A 26,157-nucleotide genomic window follows, 5' to 3' on the forward strand; every position below is an offset into this window, starting at 1 on the left:
GGTGTTGGAGGGCCAGTAGGAGGCACTCTTTCCTCTGGTCTAAAAAAATATCCCAATTCCCCAGGACACTGCCCTGTGTAGGATGCTGTCTTTCGGATGGGATGTTAAACAGGTGTCCTGACTCTCTGAGGTCATTAAAGATTCCATGGCACTTATTGTAAGAGTAGGCTTGTTAACCCCGGTGTCCTGGCTAATTTCTCAATCTGGCCCTCAAATCATCACAGTCACCTAATAATCCCCAGTTTACAATTGTAACTATTCCCCAGATCGTTGCTGCAAATGAGAATGTGTTCTCAGTTAACTTACCTGGTAAAATAGCAGATAAATAAAAATAGTCCCGTTTTGATATTGAAATACTCTGTCATAACCGGCAGCGACCGGGATGTCCGTGGGGCGACGCATAATTGGCCTAGCGTCGTCCGGGTTAGGGAGGGCTTGGTCGGTAGGGATGTCCTTGTCTCATCGCGCACCAGCGACTCCTGTGGCGGTCCGGGCGCAGTGCGCGCTAACCAAGGTTGCCAGGTGCACGGTGTAGCCTCCGACACATTGGTACGGCTGGCTTCCGGGTTGGATGCGCGACTGGTTGGGTTGTGTATCGGAGGACGCATGACTTTCAACCTTCGTCTCTCCCGAGCCCGTACGGGAGTTGTAGTGATGAGACAAGATAGTAGCTACTACAACAATTGGATACCACGAAATTGGGGAGAAAAAAAAAAGAAAAAAAAACTTAGAAAGAGGGGGAATCTAAAGATACAACAACTAAGATGGGATGCTAATATGACTAGGATTGTGCCTTTGGCTTCTGGACAATGAAAAATAGTGTAGCCAATAGAACAGAAATTGCATCATGGTAAATTGAAATACATTTTCCAAAATTATATAATTATTCTTGTCTATACAAAATACAAAAATACACCATAAAGCATAGCTTCCAAAAAAAAGAGCTGTGGATTGTTTCAAATCACAAACTTGTTGGCAAATGCCTATTTTGGGAAGTACGCAATTTGGGGCAGCGCAAGTGGCAATAGGTCTGGCTGATTATTGACTTGCGGATGTCAGTGAAAAGCATCAAAATATGTGTGAAGATAATGTGTCTTGAGTATAATTTAAAATGTTGAGATAAGAAGGGGAGGGTGTGTGTCAAAGATATAGGCTAGTCTCTTTCCAGAATGGCTCAGCAGTCTTCAGTCAGTTCTTGCACATTCATTGTTTCATTGTGTGAATTGTTTCCCCTTTGATGATTTATTTTGATCAATTCCCCATTACATATGTCACCAGTAGTAAATGTACCTTTAATCTCCATCATTTAGTGACAGTAATTACTGTTACTGCATGTATTAAAGGTCGATGTCCGTGACCCCACAGAAATCGAATTAGCATAATAAAAAATCCCCTTAAAAATCTGTCAGTTTAAGATAGAGATCTGTTTTTTAGCATTGGATGTGTCTCAATCGCCCACATCCGCCTATGTCGCACTTCCGCGTCTGCAGTGAAAGGTGACAGAGCTAGAGCGGTGTTTGTCAGACCATGAGACATCCCAAAATGTCAGTCATCTCACAAAATCGTCTGTATCGTCCGAATGGTTTGGCCTACAAACTATTATTATACTGCTCTATGGAATGATGTGACTCTCACGAACACCATGGTGTTCTCCGTTTTGCTCTACGACCCCCACAAGCATATTGGGACTTATCTGAACTCGGTACAGCTGATCTGCCAACTTCTGTCTGTAGCATCTGAACAGTTTGGGCCTATTCTTTCCCTCTGTGGAAAGGTGAGAATCTCACGAACACGTGCATGTCGATTGCTTTCCTCTAGGACGCCCACAGGCCTCACAAGACTCGTCTGAAGGTCCCCCTTACCAGTTTAAAAAATGAATGGAAGTATATATGGAGACTGTTTAGTGCCAATAAGGGGTTATATATATGTAAAAAAAAAAAAAATTAAAATTAAAAAAGATTTAGGTATAGGACAGACACTTCAGAACCAACTTTCTTTTGATTATCTTTTGGGGGGGCGTCCTGTTGTTCCATGTTGTGAATCTGTTATTCAATGCATTATTGGCTAATAGCAGTAAGGGCCCCCCAAAAAACGTTTTTGTTTGTTAATTGTTTTAAATATTTTTTTAATTAAAAAAGATATAGGTATAGGACAGACACTTCAGAACCAACTTTCTTTAGATTTTTTTGGGGGGGGACTTCCTGTTGTTCTATGTTGTGAATCTGTTATTCAATGTGTTTGTATTGGCTAATAGCAGTAAGGGCCCCCCAAAAAACGTTTTTGTTTGTTAATTGTTTTAAATATTTTATATATTTTAATACTTCAAGGGGTCTTAAAATTCAAAATCAAATAGCAAAATGATCCTTGGTATGGTCTTCTTAAATCAATTCCATATAGCTTAGTAGAAGCCCCCTCCCCGGGCTTAGACGGGGCTTAGAATCTTAAAGGTTAATTAGGCCTACAGTCATTCTCATTCACAACAACCTGCTACACTTGTGAGAAACACATTTTGGTTTATTTCATAACCATCATTTACAAGTTGTTTTATTGTCTTTGGTTTAGAGTGCTCCATGTGAGCAATGAGGATGTGTCTGGTTTCTCTGTCCTGTTAATGTTAAGTGATTGCGCGTGCCTGAGCAGGACCTGGCCTGCTGCAAGGAAATGTAGGGAAGTCAACAGTCAGTTTGTCAGTGATACAGCCTGACAGGATGCTCTCGGTTGTGCATTTGTAACAGTTTGTGAGGGCTTTAGGTGACAAGCCAAATTTCTTCACCCTCATGAGGTTGAAGAAGCACTATTCCGATTGCGCCTTCTTCACCACGCTGTCTGTGTCGGTGGACCATTTCAGTTTGTCCGTGATGTGTACGCTGAGGAACTTAAACCTTTCCACCTTCTCCACTACTGTCCTGTCGATGTGGATGGGGTGTGCTCCCTCTGCTGTTTCCTGAAGTCCACGATCATCTCCTTTGTTTTGTTGACGTTGAGTAAGAGGTTAATTTCCTGACACCACACTCCAAGGGCCCTCACCTCCTCCTTGTATGCCGTCTCGTCGTTGTTGGTAATCAAGCCTACCACTGTAGTGTCGTCTGCAAACTTGATGATTGAGTTGGAGGCGTGCATGGCCACGCAGTCATGGACGATGCTCTGAGGACGCGGCTAGGGATGCTGTCTGGGCAGGACAGCCTTGCATGGGTTAACACATTTAAATGTTTTACTCACATTGGCCACGGAGAAGGAGAGCCCACAGGCTTTGGTAGCGGGCCGTGTCAGTGGCACTGTATTGTCCTCAAAGCAAGCAAAGGAGTTGTTTAATTTGTCTGGGAGCAAGACAAGTTTTATTTTTGTAATCCGTGATTGACTGAAGACCCTGCCACACATGTCTCGTGTTTGAGCCATTGAATTGCGACTACTTTGTCTCTATACTGACGCTTTGCTTGTTTGATTCCCTTACGGAGGGAATAGCTGCACTGTTTGTATTCGGTCATGTTTCCAGTCGCCTTGTCATGATTAAAAGCGGTGGTTTCAGTGCAAGATTCTGAGCATATTACTCGCCAATGTCCAATTTCTAGATAATAAGGTGTACGAAATTAGGGCACGAGTTGCCTTCCAGAGAAACATCAGATATTGTAACATTCTCTGTTTCACGGAAACATGGCTCACTCGGGATATGTTGTCAGAGGCGGTATAGCCACCCAGTTTCTTCATGCATCGCGCTGACAGAAACAAACATCTCTCTGGTAAGAAGAAGGGCGGGGGTGTATGATTATGATTAACGGCTCATGGTGTAATCACAACAACATACAGAAACTCAAGTTCCCCCCCCCCCCAAGCAGATACCTCATCGGCCCTGAAAGAACTTCACTGGATTCTATGTAAACTGGAAACCATACATCCTGAGGCTGCATTTATTGTAGCTGGGGATTTTAACAAAGCAAACCTGAGAACAAGACTTCCTAAATTCTATCAGCATATCGAATGCGCAACACGAGCTGGTAGCATTCTGGATCATTGCTCCTCTAACTTCTGTGATGCTGACAAAGCCCTCCCCCGCCCTGCCTTCGGCAAATCTGACCATGACTCCATTTTGTTGCTCCCAGCCTATAGACAGAAACTAAAACAGGAAACGCCCATGCTCAGGTCCATCCAATGCTGGTCTGACCAATTGGATTCCATGCTTCAAGATTGCTTCGATCACGTGGACTGGGATATGTTCCGGATAGCCTCAGACAATAACATTGATGTATATGCTGACTCGGTGAGTGAGTTTATTAGCAAGTGCATCGGAGATGTCGTACCGACTGTGACTAAAACCTTTCCTAACCAGAAATCGTGGATCGATGGTAACATCCACGCAATTATGGGGTTGTCTCGCCTAGCTATCTAGAGATGAATGCACTAGCTATGGGTCGCTCTGGATGGGAGCATCTGCCAAATGACTAAATTGTAATGTAAATATAGTGCTATTTATATTTACTTTGTTTTCAAAAAGTAATCAAAACCCTTTGACTTCTTTCCCCCCAAAACAAAAACGTGTTACAGCCTGAATCCAAAATGGATTAAATTGATACTTTTCTCACCCATCTACACACAATACCCCATAATGGCAAAGTGAAAAAAAAAAATCTGAAATATTTGCAAATATATTGAAAATTAAATACAGAAATACCTCATTGACAAGTACTCACTTCCAGGAGTCAATACTTTGTTGAAGTACCTTTGGCAGTGATTATGGCTGTTAGTCTTTCTGGGTAAGTCTCTGGATTGTGCAACATTTGCCCATAATTGTCAAAATTCTTCAAGCTCTGTCAAATTGGTTGATGATCATTGCTAAACAATCATTTTCATGTCTTGCCATCGATTTTCAAGTAGCCTCAAGTCAAAACTGTAACTAGGCCACTGTCTTCTTGGTATAAGCAACTCTAGTGTAGAATTGGCCTTGTGTTTTAGGTCATTGTCCCTGTCCCACTGAAAGGTGAATTAATCTCCCAGTGTCTGGTGGAAAGAAGACTGAACCAGGTTTTCCTGTAGGATTTTGCCTGTGCTTAGCTCCATTACATTTATTTTTTATCCTGAAAAACTCCCCAGTCCTAAATGATTACAAACATACCATAATATGATGCTGCCCCCACTTTGCTTGAAAATATGGAGTGGTACTCAGTGATGTATTTTACTGGATTTGCCCCAAACATAACACTTTGTATTCAGGACTAATTTGATCACTTTGCCACATTTCTTTGCAGTACTACTTTAGTGCCTTGTTGCATGTTTTGGAATATTTTTATTCTGTAGAGGCTTAAAGTCATCATTGGCCTCGTGATGAAATCCTTCCTCTCTATCAACTGAGTTAGGAAGGGTGCCTGTTACTTTGTAGGGACTGAGTGCATTGATACACAATCAAAAGGGTAATTAATAACTTCACCATGCTCAAAGGGCTATTCAATGTCTGTTTTTTCTACCCATCTAACAATAGGTGACCTTATTAATGAGGCATTGGAAAACCTCTCTGGTCTTTGTGGTTGAATCTGTGTTTGAAATTCACTGCTTTTTATTTTTCGTTTATTTAACTAGGCAAGTCAGTTAAGAACAAATTCTTATTTTCAATGACGGCCTAGGAACAGTGGGTTAACTGCCTTGTTCAGGGGTAGAACAACAGATTTTTACGTTGTCAGCTCGGGAATTTGATCTAGCAACCTTTCAATTAATAGTCCAACGCTCTAACCACTAGGCTACCTGCCGCCCCAGGTAGCCTAGGTACCTTACAGATAATTGTATGCGTGGGGTACAGAGATGAGGTAGTCATTCAAAAATCATGTTAAACACTATTATTGCACACAGAGTCCATGCAACCTATGTGACTCAAGCTAATTTTTACTTCTGAACTTACAGTGCCTTGCGAAAGTATTCGGCCCCCTTGAACTTTGCGACCTTTTGCCACACTTCAGGCTTCAAACATAAAGATATAAAACTGTATTTTTTTGTGAAGAATCAACAACAAGTGGGACACAATCATGAAGTGGAACAACATTTATTGGATATTTCAAACTTTTTTAACAAATCAAAAACTGAAAAATTGGGCGTGCAAAATTATTCAGCCCCTTTACTTTCAGTGCAGCAAACTCTCTCCAGAAGTTCAGTGAGGATCTCTGAATGATCCAATGTTGACCTAAATGACTAATGATGATAAATACAATCCACCTGTGTGTAATCAAGTCTCCGTATAAATGCACCTGCACTGTGATAGTCTCAGAGGTCCGTTAAAAGCACAGAGAGCATCATGAAGAACAAGGAACACACCAGGCAGGTCCGAGATACTGTTGTGAAGAAGGTTAAAGCCGGATTTGGATACAAAAAGATTTCCCAAGCTTTAAACATCCCAAGGAGCACTGTGCAAGCGATAATATTGAAATGGAAGGAGTATCAGACCACTGCAAATCTATCAAGACCTGGCCGTCCCTCTAAACTTTCAGCTCATACAAGGAAAAGACTGATCAGAGATGCAGCCAAGAGGCCCATGATCACTCTGGATGAACTGCAGAGATCTACAGCTTAGGTGGGAGACTCTGTCCATAGGACAACAATCAGTCGTATATTGCACAAATCTGGCCTTTATGGAAGAGTGGCAAGAAGAAAGCCATTTCTTAAAGATATCCATAAAAAGTGTTGTTTAAAGTTTGCCACAAGCCACCTGGGAGACACACCAAACATGTGGAAGAAGGTGCTCTGGTCAGATGAAACCAAAATTGAACTTTTTGGCAACAATGCAAAACGTTATGTTTGGCGTAAAAGCAACACAGCTCATCACCCTGAACACACCATCCCCACTGTCAAACATGGTGGTGGCAGCATCATGGTTTGGGCCTGTTTTTCTTCAGCAGGGACAGGGAAGATTAAAAAGGAAGGTTAAAATTGATGGGAAGATGGATGGAGCCAAATACAGGACCATTCTGGAAGAAAACCTGATGGAGTCTGCAAAAGACCTGAGACTGGGATGGAGATTTGTCTTCCAACAAGACAATGATCCAAAACATAAAGCAAAATCTACAATGGAATGGTTAAAAAATAAACATATCCAGGTGTTAGAATGGCCAAGTCAAAGTCCAGACCTGAATCCAATCGAGAATCTGTGGAAAGAACTGAAAACTGCTGTTCACAAATGCTCTCCATCCAACCTCACTGAGCTCGAGTTGTTTTGCAAGGAGGAATGGGAAAAAATGTCAGTCTCTCGATGTGCAAAACTGATAGAGACATACCCCAAGCGACTTACAGCAGTAATCGCAGCAAAAGGTGGCGCTACAAAGTATTAACTTAAGGGGGCTGAATAATTTTGCACGCCCAATTTTTCAGTTTTTGATTTGTTAAAAAAGTTTGAAATATCCAATAAATGTCGTTCCACTTCATGATTGTGTCCCACTTGTTGTTGATTCTTCACAAAAAAATACAGTTTTATATATTTATGTTTGAAGCCTGAAATGTGGCAAAAGGTCGCAAAGTTCAAGGGGGCCGAATACTTTCGCAAGGCACTGTATTTGGCTTGCCATAACAAAGGGGTTGAATACTTATTAACTAAAGACAATTCAGCTTTACATTTTTTATTAATTTGTAAAAATAATTCCACTTTGATATTATGTGGTATTGTGTGTAGGCCAGTGACAAAAACCTTTATTGTATTCTTTTTAAATTCAGGGTGTAACAAAGAAAGTGTAAAAAGTCAGAGGGTGTGAATACTTTCTGCAAGTATTGTGTATATATTATGCATTTTATTTGAGTTGTTTCCTGTTTGGACCCCAGGAAGAGCAGCCACTGCCTCAACAGCAGCTAAGTAGGGGACCTAATAAATATTAAATAGTTATGTTCTGGCACCCTGACAAAGGTTTCCTATCTTTGCCCTAAACTAAGCTGCATTTGGGGTTTTGACATAAAGGAAATAAGCCTCTCCAGAGGTAACACTACCCTCTATTGGCCTATCAGAGCTACTTCAAGCAGAAAGCAGTTCACCAAAGTGCTGCACTCTGACCATAGACTGTAGTCTTTGACCTTATATAATCAAAATGTAAGATGAACTTGTAAGAATAACTTGAAACAAAGGACCTTTTCACAGAGGTTGACGTCATTCTAATGATAGAATGCTGATGACTAATGGATCTCATTAACAGAGATTAGCTTTAAGATCCAGTTTTTATTAATAATATATATCCTTATTTGGCTGATGACAGTTGATAAAAACAATATACAAAGAAAAATATTGAATATCCATTTGACACATTTTCACACTCTTCATGCCCCCTAATAAAATAATGAATTCCTTTTAACTTAGAAAGTTCATAGCGTACAAATTAAGAATCAACACAGAAAGGAATCCATGCAAAATGTCTATTCTGGGTACTTCCACTCTAGAGTCCTCCTGGGTCCTCCTTGGCTTGGTCCCAGATCAGTTTGTGCTCTTGCCATACTCCATTACTGTCATTGTCAAGCCAAACATGACAAGTCCACAAGGAGTTAGCAGGACAGCAGAAACCGACTGGCACCTAGGCTAGGTCCTCTTATGATGCTGGTTCCTCTGATGGCGGCTATCCTATCTGTCCTATCTGTTGACCGAGGGAGGTCCTCTATCTGTCCCCTGTGGTGGAGTTGACGTAGTCAGGGGCATTGTCATCCGTCATGGGGAACACCCAGGTGTTGCCATTGGTGGGACCGCAACAGGTGGAGCTGCATGTGGGATTACAAGTGGCTGTGAGTCGGCGCAGGTACTCTGCGTGGACAGGCTTGTGGCTTTGCAGCACCCGGATAGCCTCGTCGATATTGAACCACTTCCGTTTCCTACCTGAAAGAGGTACAGCAGAGAGAAAAGGTCAGAGGGCTGTATTAACCTCTTAAACTGCCGCCCCCTAGTGGCACTTTCTAAACGACACATTATTGTATACTACCCTCAAAGTACATGTCAGTATAAAAAACAACCTACCAATACATGCTTAGTGCTCTGTGTGTGTGTGTGTGTGTGTGTGTGGTGGTGGTATTTAAATGGTATTTATCCCATAAAGAGACAGCCATTTTAAAAGCGCCGGGCTTGTGCAACGTGCCATGCTTTAATTTTCCGTGAATGATTATCAGTGCCTTCAGAAAGTAATCACACCCCTAAACTTTAAACACATTTTGTTGTGTGTTAGAAAGTGGGATTAAAATGTATGTCATTTTCTGTCAACAATCTACACAAAATGTGACATTTTATTTATGGAAAATAAAATACTAATATATCTTGTTTAGATAAGTATGCAACCCCGAGTCAATATATAATCGAATCACATTGGGCAGTGATTACAGCTGAGAGTCTTCCTTGGTAAGTCTAAGAGCTTTGCACATCTGGATTTTACAATATTTGCCAAATTTTCTTTTAAAGAAATTCAAGTTCTGTCAAGTTGGTTGTTGATCATTGCTAGACAGTAATTTTCAAGTGTTGCCATAGTTTATCCAGCCCATTTAAGCCAAAACTGTAACTAGGCCACTCAGGAACACTCATGGTAGTCTTGGTAAGCAACTCCAGTGTATATTTGGCCTAGAGTTTTAGGTTATTGTTCTGCTGAAAAGTGAATTTGTCTCCCAGTGTCTGTTGGGAAGCAGATTGAACCAAGTTTTCCTCTAGGATTTTGCCTGTACTTAGCTCTTTTCTGTTTATTTTCTTCCTAAAAAAACTCCCTAGTCCTTGAAGATGACAAGCATACCCATAACATCATGCTGCCACCACCATGCTTGAAAATATGAAGAGTGGTACTCAGTGATGTGTTGTATTGGATTTGCACAGTGAGCAAATGTTAACAAATCACTTAAGCACATTTTTACTCCTGAGCTTAGACTTGCCATAACAAAAGATTTGAATACTTATTGACTCAAGACATTTCAGCTTATAATTTCTTCATTTGTAAACATTTCTAAAAACACAATTCCACATTGTGTTTAGATCAGTGACGCAACATCTCAATTGAATCACTTTTATATTCAGGCTTTAGCACAACAAAATGTGGATAGTCAAGGGTTGTGAATACTTTCTGAAGGCATATGAGGAGAAAGCTCAAGTCTCTATCTATTGATGTAAATATATCCCCTGTCTGATTCCCAGTTCATCCACTAGATAGCAATAGGAGATCACATGACATCTCTTGGCCACCAGTTGCGTCTGGTTTGGGTCGTGAGTCACTGTGCCAAAATGGCTAAACGGATTTTCAAGCCTGACATCTTAAAATTACCTTAGCAATCAGGGCTTTCAAGTAATGGAGTTTGCTTTTTAAAATTTTATATAAGACACAGACAGGTGAGGAAACTTCAAACTTCTTTTCCCATTCACTTTTCCTATTGTAAACAATGTGCTAGATCAATGACGCATGTGGAGGATGTATACAGGGATATTCTTATGACATTGCCAGCAGTAAGATTTGAGTTAAATTTCCAAAAAGGACTGCAGCTTTCAAATGTCATCGCCGGACCCTGTACCGGGTCCAAAACAACCACTCAGAGTTTAGCAGGTTAACAGAGTAATAGGATCTAAAAACTGATGTATACAACGATTCTCAGTTTTTGTAATAAGCCAACAATGATTACTGTTTGTTTTTCCCTGACTGCCTGAATGTACATTACAATGTATTAGGAAGTAATCAAAACTTTCCTTAAAGTAGGTCTTTGTTACTTTAACGGATACATGTGACATTCAGAAAGTGTTATTACTTTTCTGCTTTTGTTGGACTTCCCAATTAGCATATCAACATGAACACTGGCTAAACCTCTGTAACCTACACATTTTCCCCACCCCTTCACACAAACCAGCGCTGAAATACTGAAAAATGTAACACCACTGAATGTTGAGAACTTTACCCATAGTACAACTGGACATTTCTGTATTTTATCCTGTGGTGTTGATGAAGCTACCCACCTAAGCCTCAGTATAAAGATTTCCCATAAAAAACACTGTCTGGTTAACTGTCAGTTAACATTATTTATACATCTCTTCAAAACCACTTTCTCCTGGCTTCCAAATGCTATCCATATTTTATCATTCAAGTATTTTGTAAAAGGCATTCAAAAGTGCCCTCTGACATTAAAATGGGTTACTGAGGGGGGAGTAGCGGTGTGTATGGGGGAGGGGGGGGGGGGGTACTGAGGTACTTACAAGCCCACAAATGTAGAGCCTGGCCAGGCACAGTCATGGGACTTGTAAAAGGCAAGAGAGGACAGAGGGAGGGAGGGGGAGACAGTGCGGGTAGTGACGAAGACTGGAAAACAACTGTGCACAGCAAACATGCATGCACCTTGTGAACAGGCCTGAATTCTATTTATATGGGTGAAGGGAACGAAAGATCAGCACTTTTTTTCAGACCGGCTATAAATAGTCCACGTTTTGAGTTACAGGGTCCCTTGTCAAACGTTATATTTTAAACACCTGCTACCACATCCTAAACCAATTATGGTGATAATTTCTGGGATCTAGTCCACGTCTTAACATGTAGAAAGTGTCTAGTTAGCTAAGACAGTTCGGTGTTTTCTACCGTACAATATTTACTTGACTAATTTGCACAGATACCACATATTTTAGTTACAGAACATGGAAAATGTCTTCATGTAAATATTAAACAAACAAATGTACAAGTAACTCATTCAAAACAGAATTTGGCCAGTTTCATCTCATAATTTGATACTTAGTTTGCATAAAGAAAAGTGTGGATCAAAACACAAGTGGACATTGAATTCTGTTTTTCCAAACCATTCTTCAAATACAAGCATTTTATTTAGACATCCAGCAATATGCTGACATTACTGAAGATCAACAGGTGTTTGACATAGAGGTGATGATGGTGTGAAAACAACTGACAGCATTTTTTCAGTCAATATATCCAGTAGGTCAGAGTTCAGGTGGCTAGGGACGTATTACTGTATACATGGACGTGTCCCTCGGTCAGTATCTCAAATGACAACAGAGACCATCTGTCAGTCTGTCTGCTTGTTCCTCTCTGTTTTTACAAGCTGTCTCCTGCCAACTAAACTGGGGTCAGCCTCTATACGAGTCATTTTAACCTCTTAAATGTAATGGCACAATTTAGATTTCCGCCTAAATAGACATACCCAAAAGATACTACTATTCATGTGTAATTACATGATTCTGACATGCCAAAACTTGGTATATTTGGAAAGACAACGTCTGGGAGATTATGAGGAAATAATCAGAAGAAAGGAGTTACATAGTTCAGAATATACAAGATCAAGCACACACAACATTTTATTTTGAATGTAATCTTTTATTGACAAGCTATACGTGGATTACTGATACCCAGAGCTGGAAACACTCTCAGATGGCTTCTAAAACGTGTGAACAAGATCAGAAAAGAAGGGATTGATAGACCTAACAAGTAGAAATAGGCAGACGTTTTAGTAAGTGGTCAGGTGTGGTCGCGGGATGTTTTCAAGTGTCTCTAAACCTCTCCAAAGTGGCATATGTCTGTAAATTAGATAATTCCAGTGCTATTACACATTTGCAATCCCTAAATGCAATTTGTTCAGTATAAAAATAACATTTCTACCATATTAACCTCACTCAAACATTGTGGTGGTGTTATGTGGTATCCAGGGTACATTCAAGTGTCCTTTGAACCTCTCCAAAGTGCCAGAATGTTTAGCCTAGGCATATCCATTGTATTAATCCCATGTAAAAATTAACTGTTAACAAAAACAATATAGAAGAAACAGATATACATAAAAAAATATAACATTTCTTATCAAACACAAACTTGGTTACACGTGTCCTTCACTAAAAAAAGGTGCAAAAATAAAAAGAAGCTGAAATATTTACAAATGGCATTCGTGTTCATTTTAAATCCCAGGTGTAGATGATTAGATTTCGCTTTCACCGTAGCTTGTGCATGTAGTGATAGTCTTTGAAGCAGTCCCTCTCTGCCTGGAAACAAAAAGCAAACTGTCATTTCCCCCTTTTTCCCCCCTGTGTTTTGTGCAATGCTTGCAGTTCTTCCTTTTTGTTTTTTTGGCATGTGTGTTGGATAGTGGTTGGGGGTCTTGTGATGATTGTGAGGTTGCTTTGGGCCCCCAATTCAACCATTTCCAACACCAGCTGCTCTCAGAAGGCCAACTGGGAGACGGGTTTAACCTTTTGCTTTGACCATCTGATGGTGGAGAATGAAAGCATTTACTCTAGCAATGTCCACAAAGTGGTAAATAAAAGTCTTACACCACTTCCTGGTCTTGTGGAGAACCTGGTAGTAGTTTATCAGAACATCAGATAGGTTGACACCCCCATGCTGGCATTATAGTCCTTCACAGAAACAGGAATGGAGACACACCACCACCCCCCCCCCCCCCCCTTTTTCGCTCTCCTTGTGACATTGTTGTTATTGAATGCCTTATGTTGTGTGGTGAGCATGGTTGTTTCCTTAATGTCTTTCCATTTCACAAAAAGCTGCTTGTTTGTCCTGATCCAACGTATGGTTCCCCTCTCCGCTGTCTTTGTCATGTTGTTTACCTTGGTCTTAGGGAAACTGATTCTGTTAGGACGAATGGTGCCAAAAGCACCAATTTTCTTTTTGAAGAGGTCTATGAAAAGTGGATGTAGAACCATCAGACGAGGTGAAGGACATCGCGGTGAAGACCTTGACTGGCGGGGGCGCTTGATGTGGAGGGGTGGCTCTCAAACGTCATCAAAATCCTCTGCGGTAAATAAAATAAAGGGATATATTGTTGTATGACACAGAATTACAGTTGACTAAATTTACAAAATGACATTAGTGTAAAGTAAAAACACCAGGCCTAAACTTTATCTGTACAGTGACTCACATAGAAGGTGTGAAGTACACACACAATGCAAACAGTAAGACTTTGGAGGCAAAGGCAGAGATGAGAACCACAAATTAACAATGACCATAAATGTAGTGAGCCTCTCCAAAGTTACAAGGATGAACAGCAAACAGTGAACCAATATGAAACATATTGGTATTAAATAACTACTTTGGAATTATATAACATATAAATTACTTGTTACATAGGCCTATGTAAAACTAAATCCAAAGCATAAAAAGCAGACAACTTACATATAGTAAATGTTCTATATAAAGTCAAGAAAATAATTTACTTACAGATAGATCTAAAAGTGGATCCAATCCTTCTAGAAAGCAATATTTGTCGGCCGAGGCGAAATCCTCATTCCTCATCGTTCCTTATACAGTGCCTTGCGAAAGTATTCGGCCCCCTTGAACTTTGCGACCTTTTGCCACATTTCAGGCTTCAAACATAAAGATATAAAACTGTATTTTTTTGTGAAGAATCAACAACAAGTGGGACACAATCATGAAGTGGAACGACATTTATTGGATATTTCAAACTTTTTTAACAAATCAAAAACTGAAAAATTGGGCGTGCAAAATTATTCAGCCCCTTTACTTTCAGTGCAGCAAACTCTCTCCAGAAGTTCAGTGAGGATCTCTGAATGATCCAATGTTGACCTAAATGACTAATGATGATAAATACAATCCACCTGTGTGTAATCAAGTCTCCGTATAAATGCACCTGCACTGTGATAGTCTCAGAGGTCCGTTAAAAGCGCAGAGAGCATCATGAAGAACAAGGAACACACCAGGCAGGTCCGAGATACTGTTGTGAAGAAGTTTAAAGCCGGATTTGGATACAAAAAAATTTCCCAAGCTTTAAACATCCCAAGGAGCACTGTGCAAGCGATACTATTGAAATGGAAGGAGTATCAGACCACTGCAAATCTACCAAGACCTGGCAGTCCCTCTAAACTTTCAGCTCATACAAGGAGAAGACTGATCAGAGATGCAGCCAAGAGGCCCATGATCACTCTGGATGAACTGCAGAGATCTACAGCTGAGGTGGGAGACTCTGTCCATAGGACAACAATCAGTCGTATATCGCACAAATCTGGCCTTTATGGAAGAGTGGCAAGAAGAAAGCCATTTCTTAAAGATATCCATAAAAAGTGTCATTTAAAGTTTGCCACAAGCCACCTGGGAGACACACCAAACATGTGGAAGAAGGTGCTCTGGTCAGATGAAACCAAAATTGAACTTTTTGGCAACAATGCAAAATGTTATGTTTGGCGTAAAAGCAACACAGCTCATCACCCTGAACACACCATCCCCACTGTCAAACATGGTGGTGGCAGCATCATGGTTTGGGCCTGCTTTTCTTCAGCAGGGACAGGGAAGATGGTTAAAATTGATGGGAAGATGGATGGAGCCAAATACAGGACCATTCTGGAAGAAAACCTGATGGAGTCTGCAAAAGACCTGAGACTGGGACGGAGATTTGTCTTCCAACAAGACAATGATCCAAAACATAAAGCAAAATCTACAATGGAATGGTTCAAAAATAAACTTATCCAGGTGTTAGAATGGCCAAGTCAAAGTCCAGACCTGAATCCAATCGAGAATCTGTGGAAAGAACTGAAAACTGCTGTTCACAAATGCTCTCCATCCAACCTCACTGAGCTCGAGCTGTTTTGCAAGGAGGAATGGGAAAAAATGTCAGTCTCTCGATGTGCAAAACTGATAGAGACATACCCCAAGCGACTTACAGCTGTATTCACAGCAAAAGGTGGCGCTACAAAGTATTAACTTAAGGGGGCTGAATAATTTTGCACTTCCAATTTTTCAGTTTTTGATTTGTTAAAAAAGTTTGAAATATCCAATAAATGTCGTTCCACTTTATGATTGTGTCCCACTTGTTGTTGATTCTTTACAAAAAAATACAGTTTTATATCTTTATGTTTGAAGCCTGAAATGTGGCAAAAGGTCGCAAAGTTCAAGGGGGCCGAATACTTTCGCAAGGCACTGTACTTTGCTTGAAAAAATGTAGAAATAAACAAATACCCTACCATCTATTCTAACAAAATATAATAAAATAAAAAATACCACCCCTACTCCACTATTTAAATCTACTTAGTCATACCTCAGGCCAACAACCTGAAAGGATGTGACACCACCACTCAACACACCCTGTAACTCTTCTGATGTCAAGTCTCGCACACCCAAATATCCCTCTACAGCTGCCATCTCAACCTCAATTTTCTGTGACTTACGTTCCATCCCTGCAGTACAGTTGATAACCATTGCTATAAAGGCCAAAAATGAAATCTTACTGAAACATGTATCACTTGTTGGCCGATCCCCCTGTACTGGTACAGATCTACTACACGCACCACTCCTCTCAGGAACACTCCCCCTTGACCCATCTTCCTCTACTTTCTTCACTGTCTCAGCATATGACAACTTCTGCATTACTCTAACCCTGGAAACCTCAACCTGCCTCTTTCTCACAGGACATTTCTGATCCCCAGCTCCATGGGCACCCCTACAGTTAACACATACCACTACTTTCCCCAATTGTACACATTCCTTTTTCTCATGCCCTTCTGCACACTTTTCACACCTAGGAACCTCCCTCCTACACACTGCTACCACCTAGGAACCTCCCTCCTACACACTGCTACCACCTAGGAACCTCCCTCCTACACACTGCTACCACCTAGGAACCTCCCCCCTACACACTGCTACCAACTAGGAACCTCCCTCCTACACACTGCTGCCACCTAGGAACCTCCCTCCTACACACTGCTGCCACCTAGGAACCTCCCTCCTACACACTGCTACCACCTAGGAAACTTCTTGAGAGCAAAACCATTCACGTCTTGCCCCCATTCATTTAACGCAGAGCGCCTGTTCCCTCTGACTAGCAGAAACACAAACAATTATCACAAGACCACTTCTGGTTACCCTCACCGATTCCACAGCACCCAACTCGGTTTTCACCCACCCTGAAACCACAAATGGATCAGCCAAAAGGCAAGGGTCCACTTGTTCCAAAAAACTTCACTCCTACTGTCACAGACTCATCTTTATCCTGCATAAGGCTCAGAGAACTTCACGACACCTACCACCTCCGATACTTCGACCTCATTCACTTCCATTTCTCCTCCTGTCTTCAGCTCACTCTGCTTACACTTTCTAGCATTCTTCTCTAACAAACCATCTCAGCTTTTTTCCATCATTTTTAACAGACTCAATCGCAACCTCTTCCTCCCCCTCTCTTAGACCTCCTCTGCCTCTCTTATCCCCTCCATTCCTCTTCCGTATTTCAAGTATATGTCTCCTTATGATAATAATGCACTTCTCCTGCCATACATCTTGTTCTTGCCTTCTCAAGGGATACCATTAACCGGCTGTTACAATCTCCATACAATCAGCACGAACACCTCGGGATCTTGAAATGAGGTAATCTGCTCAGCCTGCCCTTATACATTCATATGCCCATATATGGTAATAAATCACACCAAAGATTTTAAGGCACTTATAAATAGCCAAGATACTCAGATTTCCGTAGACACCCTGCTTTTGCAGATAGGGCTACCGTTCTCATACCAGACTGAATTGAATAAAAACATCTAATAGGGTCCCTAAATATGGGGACTTTACATTTAAGAGGTTCATTTTAACTCCTTTCAATGCTGAGATTTACAATTTAAACTTTTGATTGATTGGAACATCAGTCAATAGTACAGTCAGTAGATACAAAATCACTGATTATTTGGCACTGATAATTGTTTTTAATACATTAAAAGATAACCAAGACACATACATAATTTGGTATGTACAGTAGCCATTTTAGGAACATGGCTCATCTGCTCCACTTTGATGTTCCACAGATCCACCCAGGAGAGAACAGTGATGTACATGTGACCGATGCAAAAAGCTCATAAAATAAATGTATCAAATTCATGATTCAGGAGCTTGAAATGAAAAAGAATAGTGATGACACTGTGAAATTCTCAGGGTCAACTGAGACACTGATCTTTGACAAACAGACATCCTGACCTGTATATTGACTTAGAACAACAGTCAGATTCACCGCCTGAAGGCACTGTACAGTCGTAATATAAAAGTGTTACATTTCTTTCCCCTATTAATAACATTGGACAAATTACATAAATGCATTATAATTTTACTTATCTAAAGAATTCATTGTTTGATAAAACATGAGTACTATGCATGAAGCCCCCAAAGAGCCACTTGAACTTACAAACTCCAAGCAGTATTTGTGCTTTTGTCTTTTCATGATACAAATTCTGTTCAAAGGGAATCTTACATGAACCTGACTTTGATACACTCTCTATGAATGGAATTAGAAAATATCATCTGATGATTTTCGTTAAGTACCCAGGAGTCAAAGCAACAGTCCTCAAACCTCATTTTACGGCCCTGACTGCTTAGGAGATCAAAACCTTTTTGTTTTATGAGGCACAAATGTGTTTGTGTGTTCCAATGTTTTGATGTCAACATCACAGACTCGGAGAGTGAAAGGGGCCCGGGGTGTGAGAGAGACGTAGTTGCGTAGGTGTAGTAAGAAACGGTTGTTTGTCTAAATTTCTCAGAAGTTCCCAGTTTCCCACCAATTGTGTCAGAGAGGAAATGCTTAGACAAAATACGTGCATAAAGGTCTAAAGAGATGTGAGAAAATAGTGTTCCCTAACCAGATGTCTTCATGTACAGTAGAAGTTCCCTAACCAGATGTCTTCATGTACAGTAGAAGTTCCCTAACCAGATGTCTTCATGTACAGTAGAAGTTCCCTAACCAGATGTCTTCATGTACAGTAGAAGTTCCCTAACCAGATGTCTTCATGTACAGTAGAAGTTCCCTAACCAGATGTCTTCATGTACAGTAGAAGTTCCCTAACCAGATGTCTTCATGTACAGTAGAAGTTCCCTAACCAGATGTCTTCATGTACAGTAGAAGTTCCCTAACCAGATGTCTTCATGTACAGTAGAAGTTCCCTAACCAGATGTCTTCATGTACAGTAGAAGTTCCCTAACCAGATGTCTTCATGTACAGTAGAAGTTCCCTAACCAGATGTCTTCATGTACAGTAGAAGTTCCCTAACCAGATGTCTTCATGTACAGTAGAAGTTCCCTAACCAGATGTCTTCATGTACAGTAGAAGTTCCCTAACCAGATGTCTTCATGTACAGTAGAAGTTCCCTAACCAGATGTCTTCATGTACAGTAGAAGTTCCCTAACCAGATGTCTTCATGTACAGTAGAAGTTCCCTAACCAGATGTCTTCATGTACAGTAGAAGTTCCCTAACCAGATGTCTTCATGTACAGTGGAAGCCTACCGATGTTGACAGAATCCTCCCAGTCCTCCAAGGTCTCTGTCACAGTCAGGACATAGACGTATGTCCTGTGTTTCCTGTCCTGGTTGTGCTACAGGGACAAACAAACAGACAGACAGCTTCATATCATAATAAACCCTTTATACAGTGTTTCTGTATTGCATGCAGGGCTTAAACATTTTGTGGTGTGTTGTGTGGTATTTTCAGCTGGGACCCCATTTTTTGAGGTCCCAGCTGAAACCGAACCCACCCCAGTAAATGTTAATTTACATCAACAAATAACCTTGCATTCATTTCATTTGTCTTTCTTATCAAAAGTAACCAATAAATACATTTACTCAATAAAATACATTTACTAAATCTGTACTCTTAATTGTTTGTTCCCTAAATATAATTTTTAATGTGGCAACCCACTGCAGTTCCCACGTGGGGTTGCGACCATGACTTTGAATATCACTGGTCTTTGGTATGAGGAAGTAGGGCTTAATAATAATGTTGTAATGAGAGAAATGTTTTGACATGTGTTGCATGATATGTAATATACAGTGCTATGCTACAGTGTGCTATGACATGATGATTGACAGTTTGTGAGGCTTACCTCAAAAACCCCCAGTAGCCTGCCAAGTTTCCCCTTTACACCAGCCTGGACAGTGACACAGACAGATTAGAACAAAGGACAGTCAAGCTACTGTATAAACACCAGTATAAAATCCATACATTCCCACATCCTACATTACAAGACAGAGTCACTTTTAAAAGTTGTTGCAGCCAATATCATGTAGAGTTTTACTTTTCTGTTAAATCAACATCAGCAAGATAATTATTTTCAGAAAACAGAATCAAATTCTACTAAATGTAAATGTAGCAGATGGAGATCTGTGAAACTGATTCCTCAGCCTGAAGTGTCCCCACATGCGCTGCTTGATAGCTAGCTAGTACGACTTGGTAAGACACTTCAGGAGGGAAGTCACGTGTGTTTGCGAGGCAAAGGTCCTGAGTTCGAACCTTGGTATGAGCTGAATCAGGGGGAAGTGGTACTTGCTAAGCAAGGGGCGTGACATGTTTTACATAAACAAATAGCCTACATTTATTTAATTGATGATAGGATAACTAACACATCACAGATTATAACAACTAAAAATGAATCCATGTATTGTGGTATTCACAAGCAAGGAATGTGCTCTTAAAGAACGTGCTTGTTTGGTAAGGCAGATATGTTTAACCTCAAACAATGCAACAGGTTTGACAGTACTCTACCCTCACCCGCTGCAAAAGCCAGATGGGAACATCGACTGACTGTGGGATATTTTCATGCCGAGACAGAATTCCAGCAGACTAGCCAAAGGGGAATATCATGTCTCTGCTCCCATAAAACTTAGTCTCAGCATTGCCCATGATGAGGACTGCATGTAAAGTGCATTCGGGATAGTGTTCAGACCTCTTGACTTTTTCCACATTTTGTTATGTTACAGCCTTATTCTAAAATTAATTAAATAGTTTTTTCTCCTCATCAATCTACACACAATACCCCATAATGACAAAGCAAAAACAGGTTTTTAGAAATGTTTGCAAATGTATTAAAAATAAAAACTGAAATATTACATTTACATAAGTATTCAGACCCTTTACTCAGTACTTTGTTGAAGCACCTCTGGCAGCGATTACAGCCTCGAGTCTTCTTGGTTGTGATGCTAAACGCTTGGTAGACCTGTTTTTGGAGAATTTATCCCCTTCTTCTCCGCAGATCCTCTCAAGCTCTGTCAGGTTGGATGGGGAGCATCGCTGCACTGCTATTTTCAGGTCTCTCCAGATATGTTAGAACGGGTTCAAGTCCGGGCTCTGGCTGGGTTGTCTTGGCTGTGTGCTTAGGGTCATTGTCCTGTTGGAAGGTGGACCTTCACCCCAGTCTGAGGTCCTGAGCGCGCTCTGTATTTTGCTTCATTTATCTTTCCCTCGCTCCTGACTAGTCTCCCAGTCCCTGCCCCTGAAAAACATCCCCACAGCATGATGCTGCCACCACATTGGGATGGTGCCAGGTTTCCTCCAGACGTGACGCTTGGCATTCAGGCCAAAGAGTTCAATCTTGGTTTCATCAGACCAGAGAATCTTGTTTCTCATGGTCTGAGAGTCCTTTCAGGTGCCTTTTGGCAAACTCCAAGTGGGCTGTCATGTGCCTTTTACTGAGGAATGGCTTCTGTCTGGCCACTCTACCATAAAGGCCTGATTGGCGGAGTGCTGCAGAGAAGGTTGTCCTTCTGGAAGGTTCTCCCATCTCCACAGAGGAACTCTGGAGCTCCGTCAGAGTGACCATTGGGTTCTTTGTCACCTCTCTGACCAAGGCCCTTCTCCCCGATTGCTGAGTTTGGCCGTGCGGCCAGCTCTAGGAAGAGTCTTAGTGGTTCCAAACTTCTTCAGTTTAAGAATGATGGAGGCCACTGTGTTCTTGGGTCCTTCAATGCTGCAGATATTTTTTGGTACCCTTCCCCAGATCCTTGCCTCAACACAATCCTGTCTCAGAGCTCTACGGACTATTCCTTTGACCTCATGGCTTGGTTGATGATCTGACATGCACGGTCAACTGTGGGACCATATGTAGACAGGTGTGTGCCTTTCCAAATCATGTACAATCAATTGAATTTACCACAGGTGGACTGCAATAAAGTTGTAGAAACACCTCAAAGATGATCAATGGAAACAGGATGCACCTGAGCTCAATTTCGAGTCTCATAGCAAAGGGTCTGAATACTTCAGTAAATATGTTGTTTTTGCAAACATTTCTGAAAACCTGTTTTCTCTTTGTCATTATGGGGCATTGTGTGTATTTTATCCATTTTAGAATAAGGCTTAAAGTAACAAAATGTGGAAAAGGTCAACAGGTCTGAATACTTTCCGAATGCACTGTATACCCACTGATTGGGGTTTGGCCCATCTCAAGAGAAGATCCCCAGGAGGACCTATGCCATCCTAGCATGCCTCATCGACTGAAGCGCTCAGCAGTTTAGTCAGCAATATAAAAACAAGGCCAAGAACTCCTGCTAATGATCATAGCTATAATGTTAGCCTGGTTCCAGATCAGTTTGTGCTGTCTTACCAAATACACTTCTGTCATTGTCATTTGTCACGCCAAACAATGACACGCCAGGGATGGAATTGGCAAGACAACACAAACAGATTGGTGACCAGGCTAATATATAAGCCTAATGTTGCTTGTCAAACCATTTGTGGTAAAAAGCAGGCAACATGAAATGGCTGCTGGGAAGCCGTGGAGCCATTTCACAACTCATCATACTGTTCATGTGGATATCATACTGTCCACTAGGACAGTGGTTCCCAAACTCTTTCACTCGGGGCCTCCCTTCCATTATTGGGAAACAAAATCAATGGGCAAAAAAAACGAACTAAAAAACATTAGCTGACATGGGTTAGATGATCTAGACATTTCTGACAAGTTAGAAATAATTATCTGAGGTCTGCAATGACAAGAGGAAAACTGATGATGCACTACCCAATTTGTGCATTCACCTATTACAACTTCCAAGACTAGGTTGAAAGCCTGAATGAGTTCCCCCTCCCCTTCCCCACAGTTTGAGAAGCACTGCACTAGGATATAAAGGTTTGTGATATATGCATGAGAAAAAATATTAAAAGATTATTGTACCCGGCCGCTGACTGTATTGGGAGAGCCTGTTAACACCTTGCAACATTCCAGGACTGGAGCCCATGGCTCTGTTCACATGATCCTGGGAGAGAGACGCAATTCAGGTTTAAGTTCCTGCATCTCTCCTAGGTCTGCCTGGCTGGGGCCAGGTTACCAGGACCACATGGTCATATGACAAACACAAGCCCCTACCAACACACTTCAGCTCTATGATGGGATAATCCCAATATGTTTTTTTTTTTTGGGGGGGGGGGGGGGGGGGGGCTCAACAGGGGGAAAAGTCTTATATTTGAACTTATTGTATATATTTAGCCACCGCGTGGATATACATTATAAAACTGATTTATGTGATAAAATTTAAATAATCTGATAATAATAAAATAAAATAAAATAATAATCTAATGCACATATTAAACCTCAATTAAACTTCCATTACGTGGTTCTTTGGAGGGGATGTGTTGAACTTGACAGAAGAGTATTACAGTGGGAGGACCATTTGAGTTATGAGCTCCTAACAGCCTGTGTTGGGGAGCGACTCATTTAACCCTATTCAGGGAGGAGGAAGACGTGGGTAACTGGACACTGCCTCTAAATGTCACCGCTCAATTCCTCACAGCTGTCAACACGACTCCCTGTGGCAGAACACGGCAGAACATCCACTCCAGTCCAAACTAAAAGTGAACAAGTTGTCACTTCTTTCATTAAACCAGGGATCATCAACTAGATTCAGCCAAGGGACAATTTTTTCTTGAGTGGATCGTCGGGGAGTCGGAACATAATAAACAAATATTTGTAGACTGCAAATTGATTGCAGATATCATTTGTGATTAAAAATATAATAATTTCAAACCTTGCTTACATTTGTATACAATCATGTGTCCCGATTATGCATGAAAATACTTGGGAACAGTTCCAAAACTTTTTTACAGTCTTTTATGTCCACATTTTTATGAAGATTTATATACAGTGCCTTGCGAAAGTATTCGGCCCCCTTGAACTTTGCGACCTTTTGCCACATTCCAGGCTTCAAACATAAAGATATAAAACTGTATTTTTTTGTGAAGAATCAACAACAAGTGGGACACAATCATGAAGTGGAACGACATTTATTGGATATTTCAAACTTTTTTAACAAATCAAAAACGGAAAAATTGGGCGTGCAAAATTATTCAGCCCCTTTACTTTCAGTGCAGCAAACTCTCTCCAGAAGTTCAGTGAGGATCTCTGAATGATCCAATGTTGACCTAAATGACTAATGATGATAAATACAATTCACCTGTGTGTAATCAAGTCTCCGTGTAAATGCACCTGCACTGTGATAGTCTCAGAGGTCCGTTAAAAGCGCAGAGAGCATCATAAAGAACAAGGAACACACCAGGCAGGTCCGAGATACTGTTGTGAAGAAGTTTAAAGCCGGATTTGGATACAAAAAGATTTTCCAAGCTTTAAATATCCCAAGGAGCACTGTGCAAGCGATAATATTGAAATGGAAGGAGTATCAGACCACTGCAAATCTACCAAGACCTGGCAGTCCCTCTAAACTTTCAGCTCATACAAGGAGAAGACTGATCAGAGATGCAGCCAAGAGGCCCATGATCACTCTGGATGAACTGCAGAGATCTACAGCTGAGGTGGGAGACTCTGTCCATAGGACAACAATCAGTCGTATATTGCACAAATCTGGCCTTTATGGAAGAGTGGCAAGAAGAAAGCCATTTCTTAAAGATATCCATAAAAAGTGTCGTTTAAAGTTTGCCACAAGCCACCTGGGAGACACACCAAACATGTGGAAGAAGGTGCTCTGGTCAGATGAAACCAAAATTGAACTTTTTGGCAACAATGCAAAACGTTATGTTTGGCGTAAAAGCAACACAGCTGAACACACCATCCCCACTGTCAAACATGGTGGTGGCAGCATCATGGTTTGGGCCTGCTTTTCTTCAGCAGGGACAGGGAAGATGGTTAAAATTGATGGGAAGATGGATGGAGCCAAATACAGGACCATTCTGGAAGAAAATCTGATCGAGTCTGCAAAAGACCTGAGACTGGGACGGAGATTTGTCTTCCAACAAGACAATGATCCAAAACATAAAGCAAAATCTACAATGGAATGGTTCAAAAATAAACATATCCAGGTGTTAGAATGGCCAAGTCAAAGTCCAGACCTGAATCCAATCGAGAATCTGTGGAAAGAACTGAAAACTGCTGTTCACAAATGCTCTCCATCCAACCTCACTGAGCTCGAGCTGTTTTGCAAGGAGGAATGGGAAAAAATGTCAGTCTCTCGATGTGCAAAACTGATAGAGACATACCCCAAGCGACTTACAGCTGTAATCGCAGCAAAAGGTGGCGCTACAAAGTATTAACTTAAGGGGGCTGAATAATTTTGCACGCCCAATTTTTCAGTTTTTGATTTGTTAAAAAAGTTTGAAATATCCAATAAATGTCGTTCCACTTCATGATTGTGTCCCACTTGTTGTTGATTCTTCACAAAAAAATACAGTTTTATATCTTTATGTTTGAAGCCTGAAATGTGGCAAAAGGTCGCAAAGTTCAAGGGGGCCGAATACTTTCGCAAGGCACTGTATATCCTCTTTTTCAGCGAGCCCCACAGATATGGATACTTTTTTGTCTGGTATATAATTACCTAGATTATCAGATAGCCAGGTAGAGGACCTGGACTGTACTATAACAGAAGAGGAGGTTAGAGACACCACATCTCACTGTATCTATGAAAGCAGGGAAACCACCTGGTCTGAATGGAATTTTTGTAGAATACTATAAAAAGTATATTGACATTCTTGTACCTGTATTTACAGTGGTTTACCAAGAGGCATTTAAAAATGGCTCCCTTCCGGACACCTTTAATGAGGCTTTGATATCACTGATTCCTAAGAAGGATAGAGATACTACAGAACCAGGGAATTTTAGAGCTATCAGCCTCCTTAATGTGGATTGCAAGATTCTTACTAAGACCCTTGCGATACGCTTAGAGAAGGCACTACCTAATATTATACATAGTGACCAAGTAGGATTTATTAAGAACAGGACCTGAACTGATAATATGAGGAAGCTCTTACATCTCATGTGGTTAAACCGCTCAAATATAGTTCCTACCACTGCTGTCTCTTTAGATGCTGAGAAGGTATTTGATAGGGTAGAGTGGGCTTTTCTCTTTTCTCTCCCTGGTTTTGGACCTGACTTTTGTAAATGTATAGGAGTCCTCTATTCCAATCCTAAAGCAACAGTATTTACGAATGGAATTATGTATCCTTTTTTTCTGTCTTTCTAGAGGCACAAGGCAGGAGAGGCACTCACTCTAATTACT

The 26,157-nt window shown here is 41.0% G+C and overlaps 1 protein-coding gene across 2 annotated transcripts in view; it reads right to left on the reverse strand.

The window, feature by feature from the left end:
- Positions 1 to 7,575: 7,575 nt before the first annotated feature.
- LOC110497714 (diphosphoinositol polyphosphate phosphohydrolase NUDT4B) overlaps positions 7,576 to 26,157 on the reverse strand; it is a 31,781-nt gene continuing 13,199 nt past the window's right edge. Inside the window, exons 3-5 of one of the 2 annotated variants that reach the window (XM_021574013.3) lie at positions 19,770 to 19,814; positions 19,175 to 19,262; positions 7,576 to 8,821 (exon numbers count right to left, since the gene is read on the reverse strand). In XM_021574013.3, the coding sequence (XP_021429688.1) occupies positions 8,607 to 8,821; positions 19,175 to 19,262; positions 19,770 to 19,814 (348 nt within the window). In that variant the 3' untranslated portion in view covers positions 7,576 to 8,606. Of the gene's footprint in view, positions 8,822 to 12,257; positions 13,699 to 19,174; positions 19,263 to 19,769; positions 19,815 to 26,157 lie in introns of those variants that run through there. The other variant, XM_090209477.1, reaches the window with a different exon arrangement.

This window comes from Oncorhynchus mykiss, chromosome 2 (assembly GCF_057628025.1).
Source record: "Oncorhynchus mykiss isolate SJ-2025 chromosome 2, ASM5762802v1, whole genome shotgun sequence".
Lineage (NCBI taxonomy): Eukaryota > Metazoa > Chordata > Actinopteri > Salmoniformes > Salmonidae > Oncorhynchus > Oncorhynchus mykiss.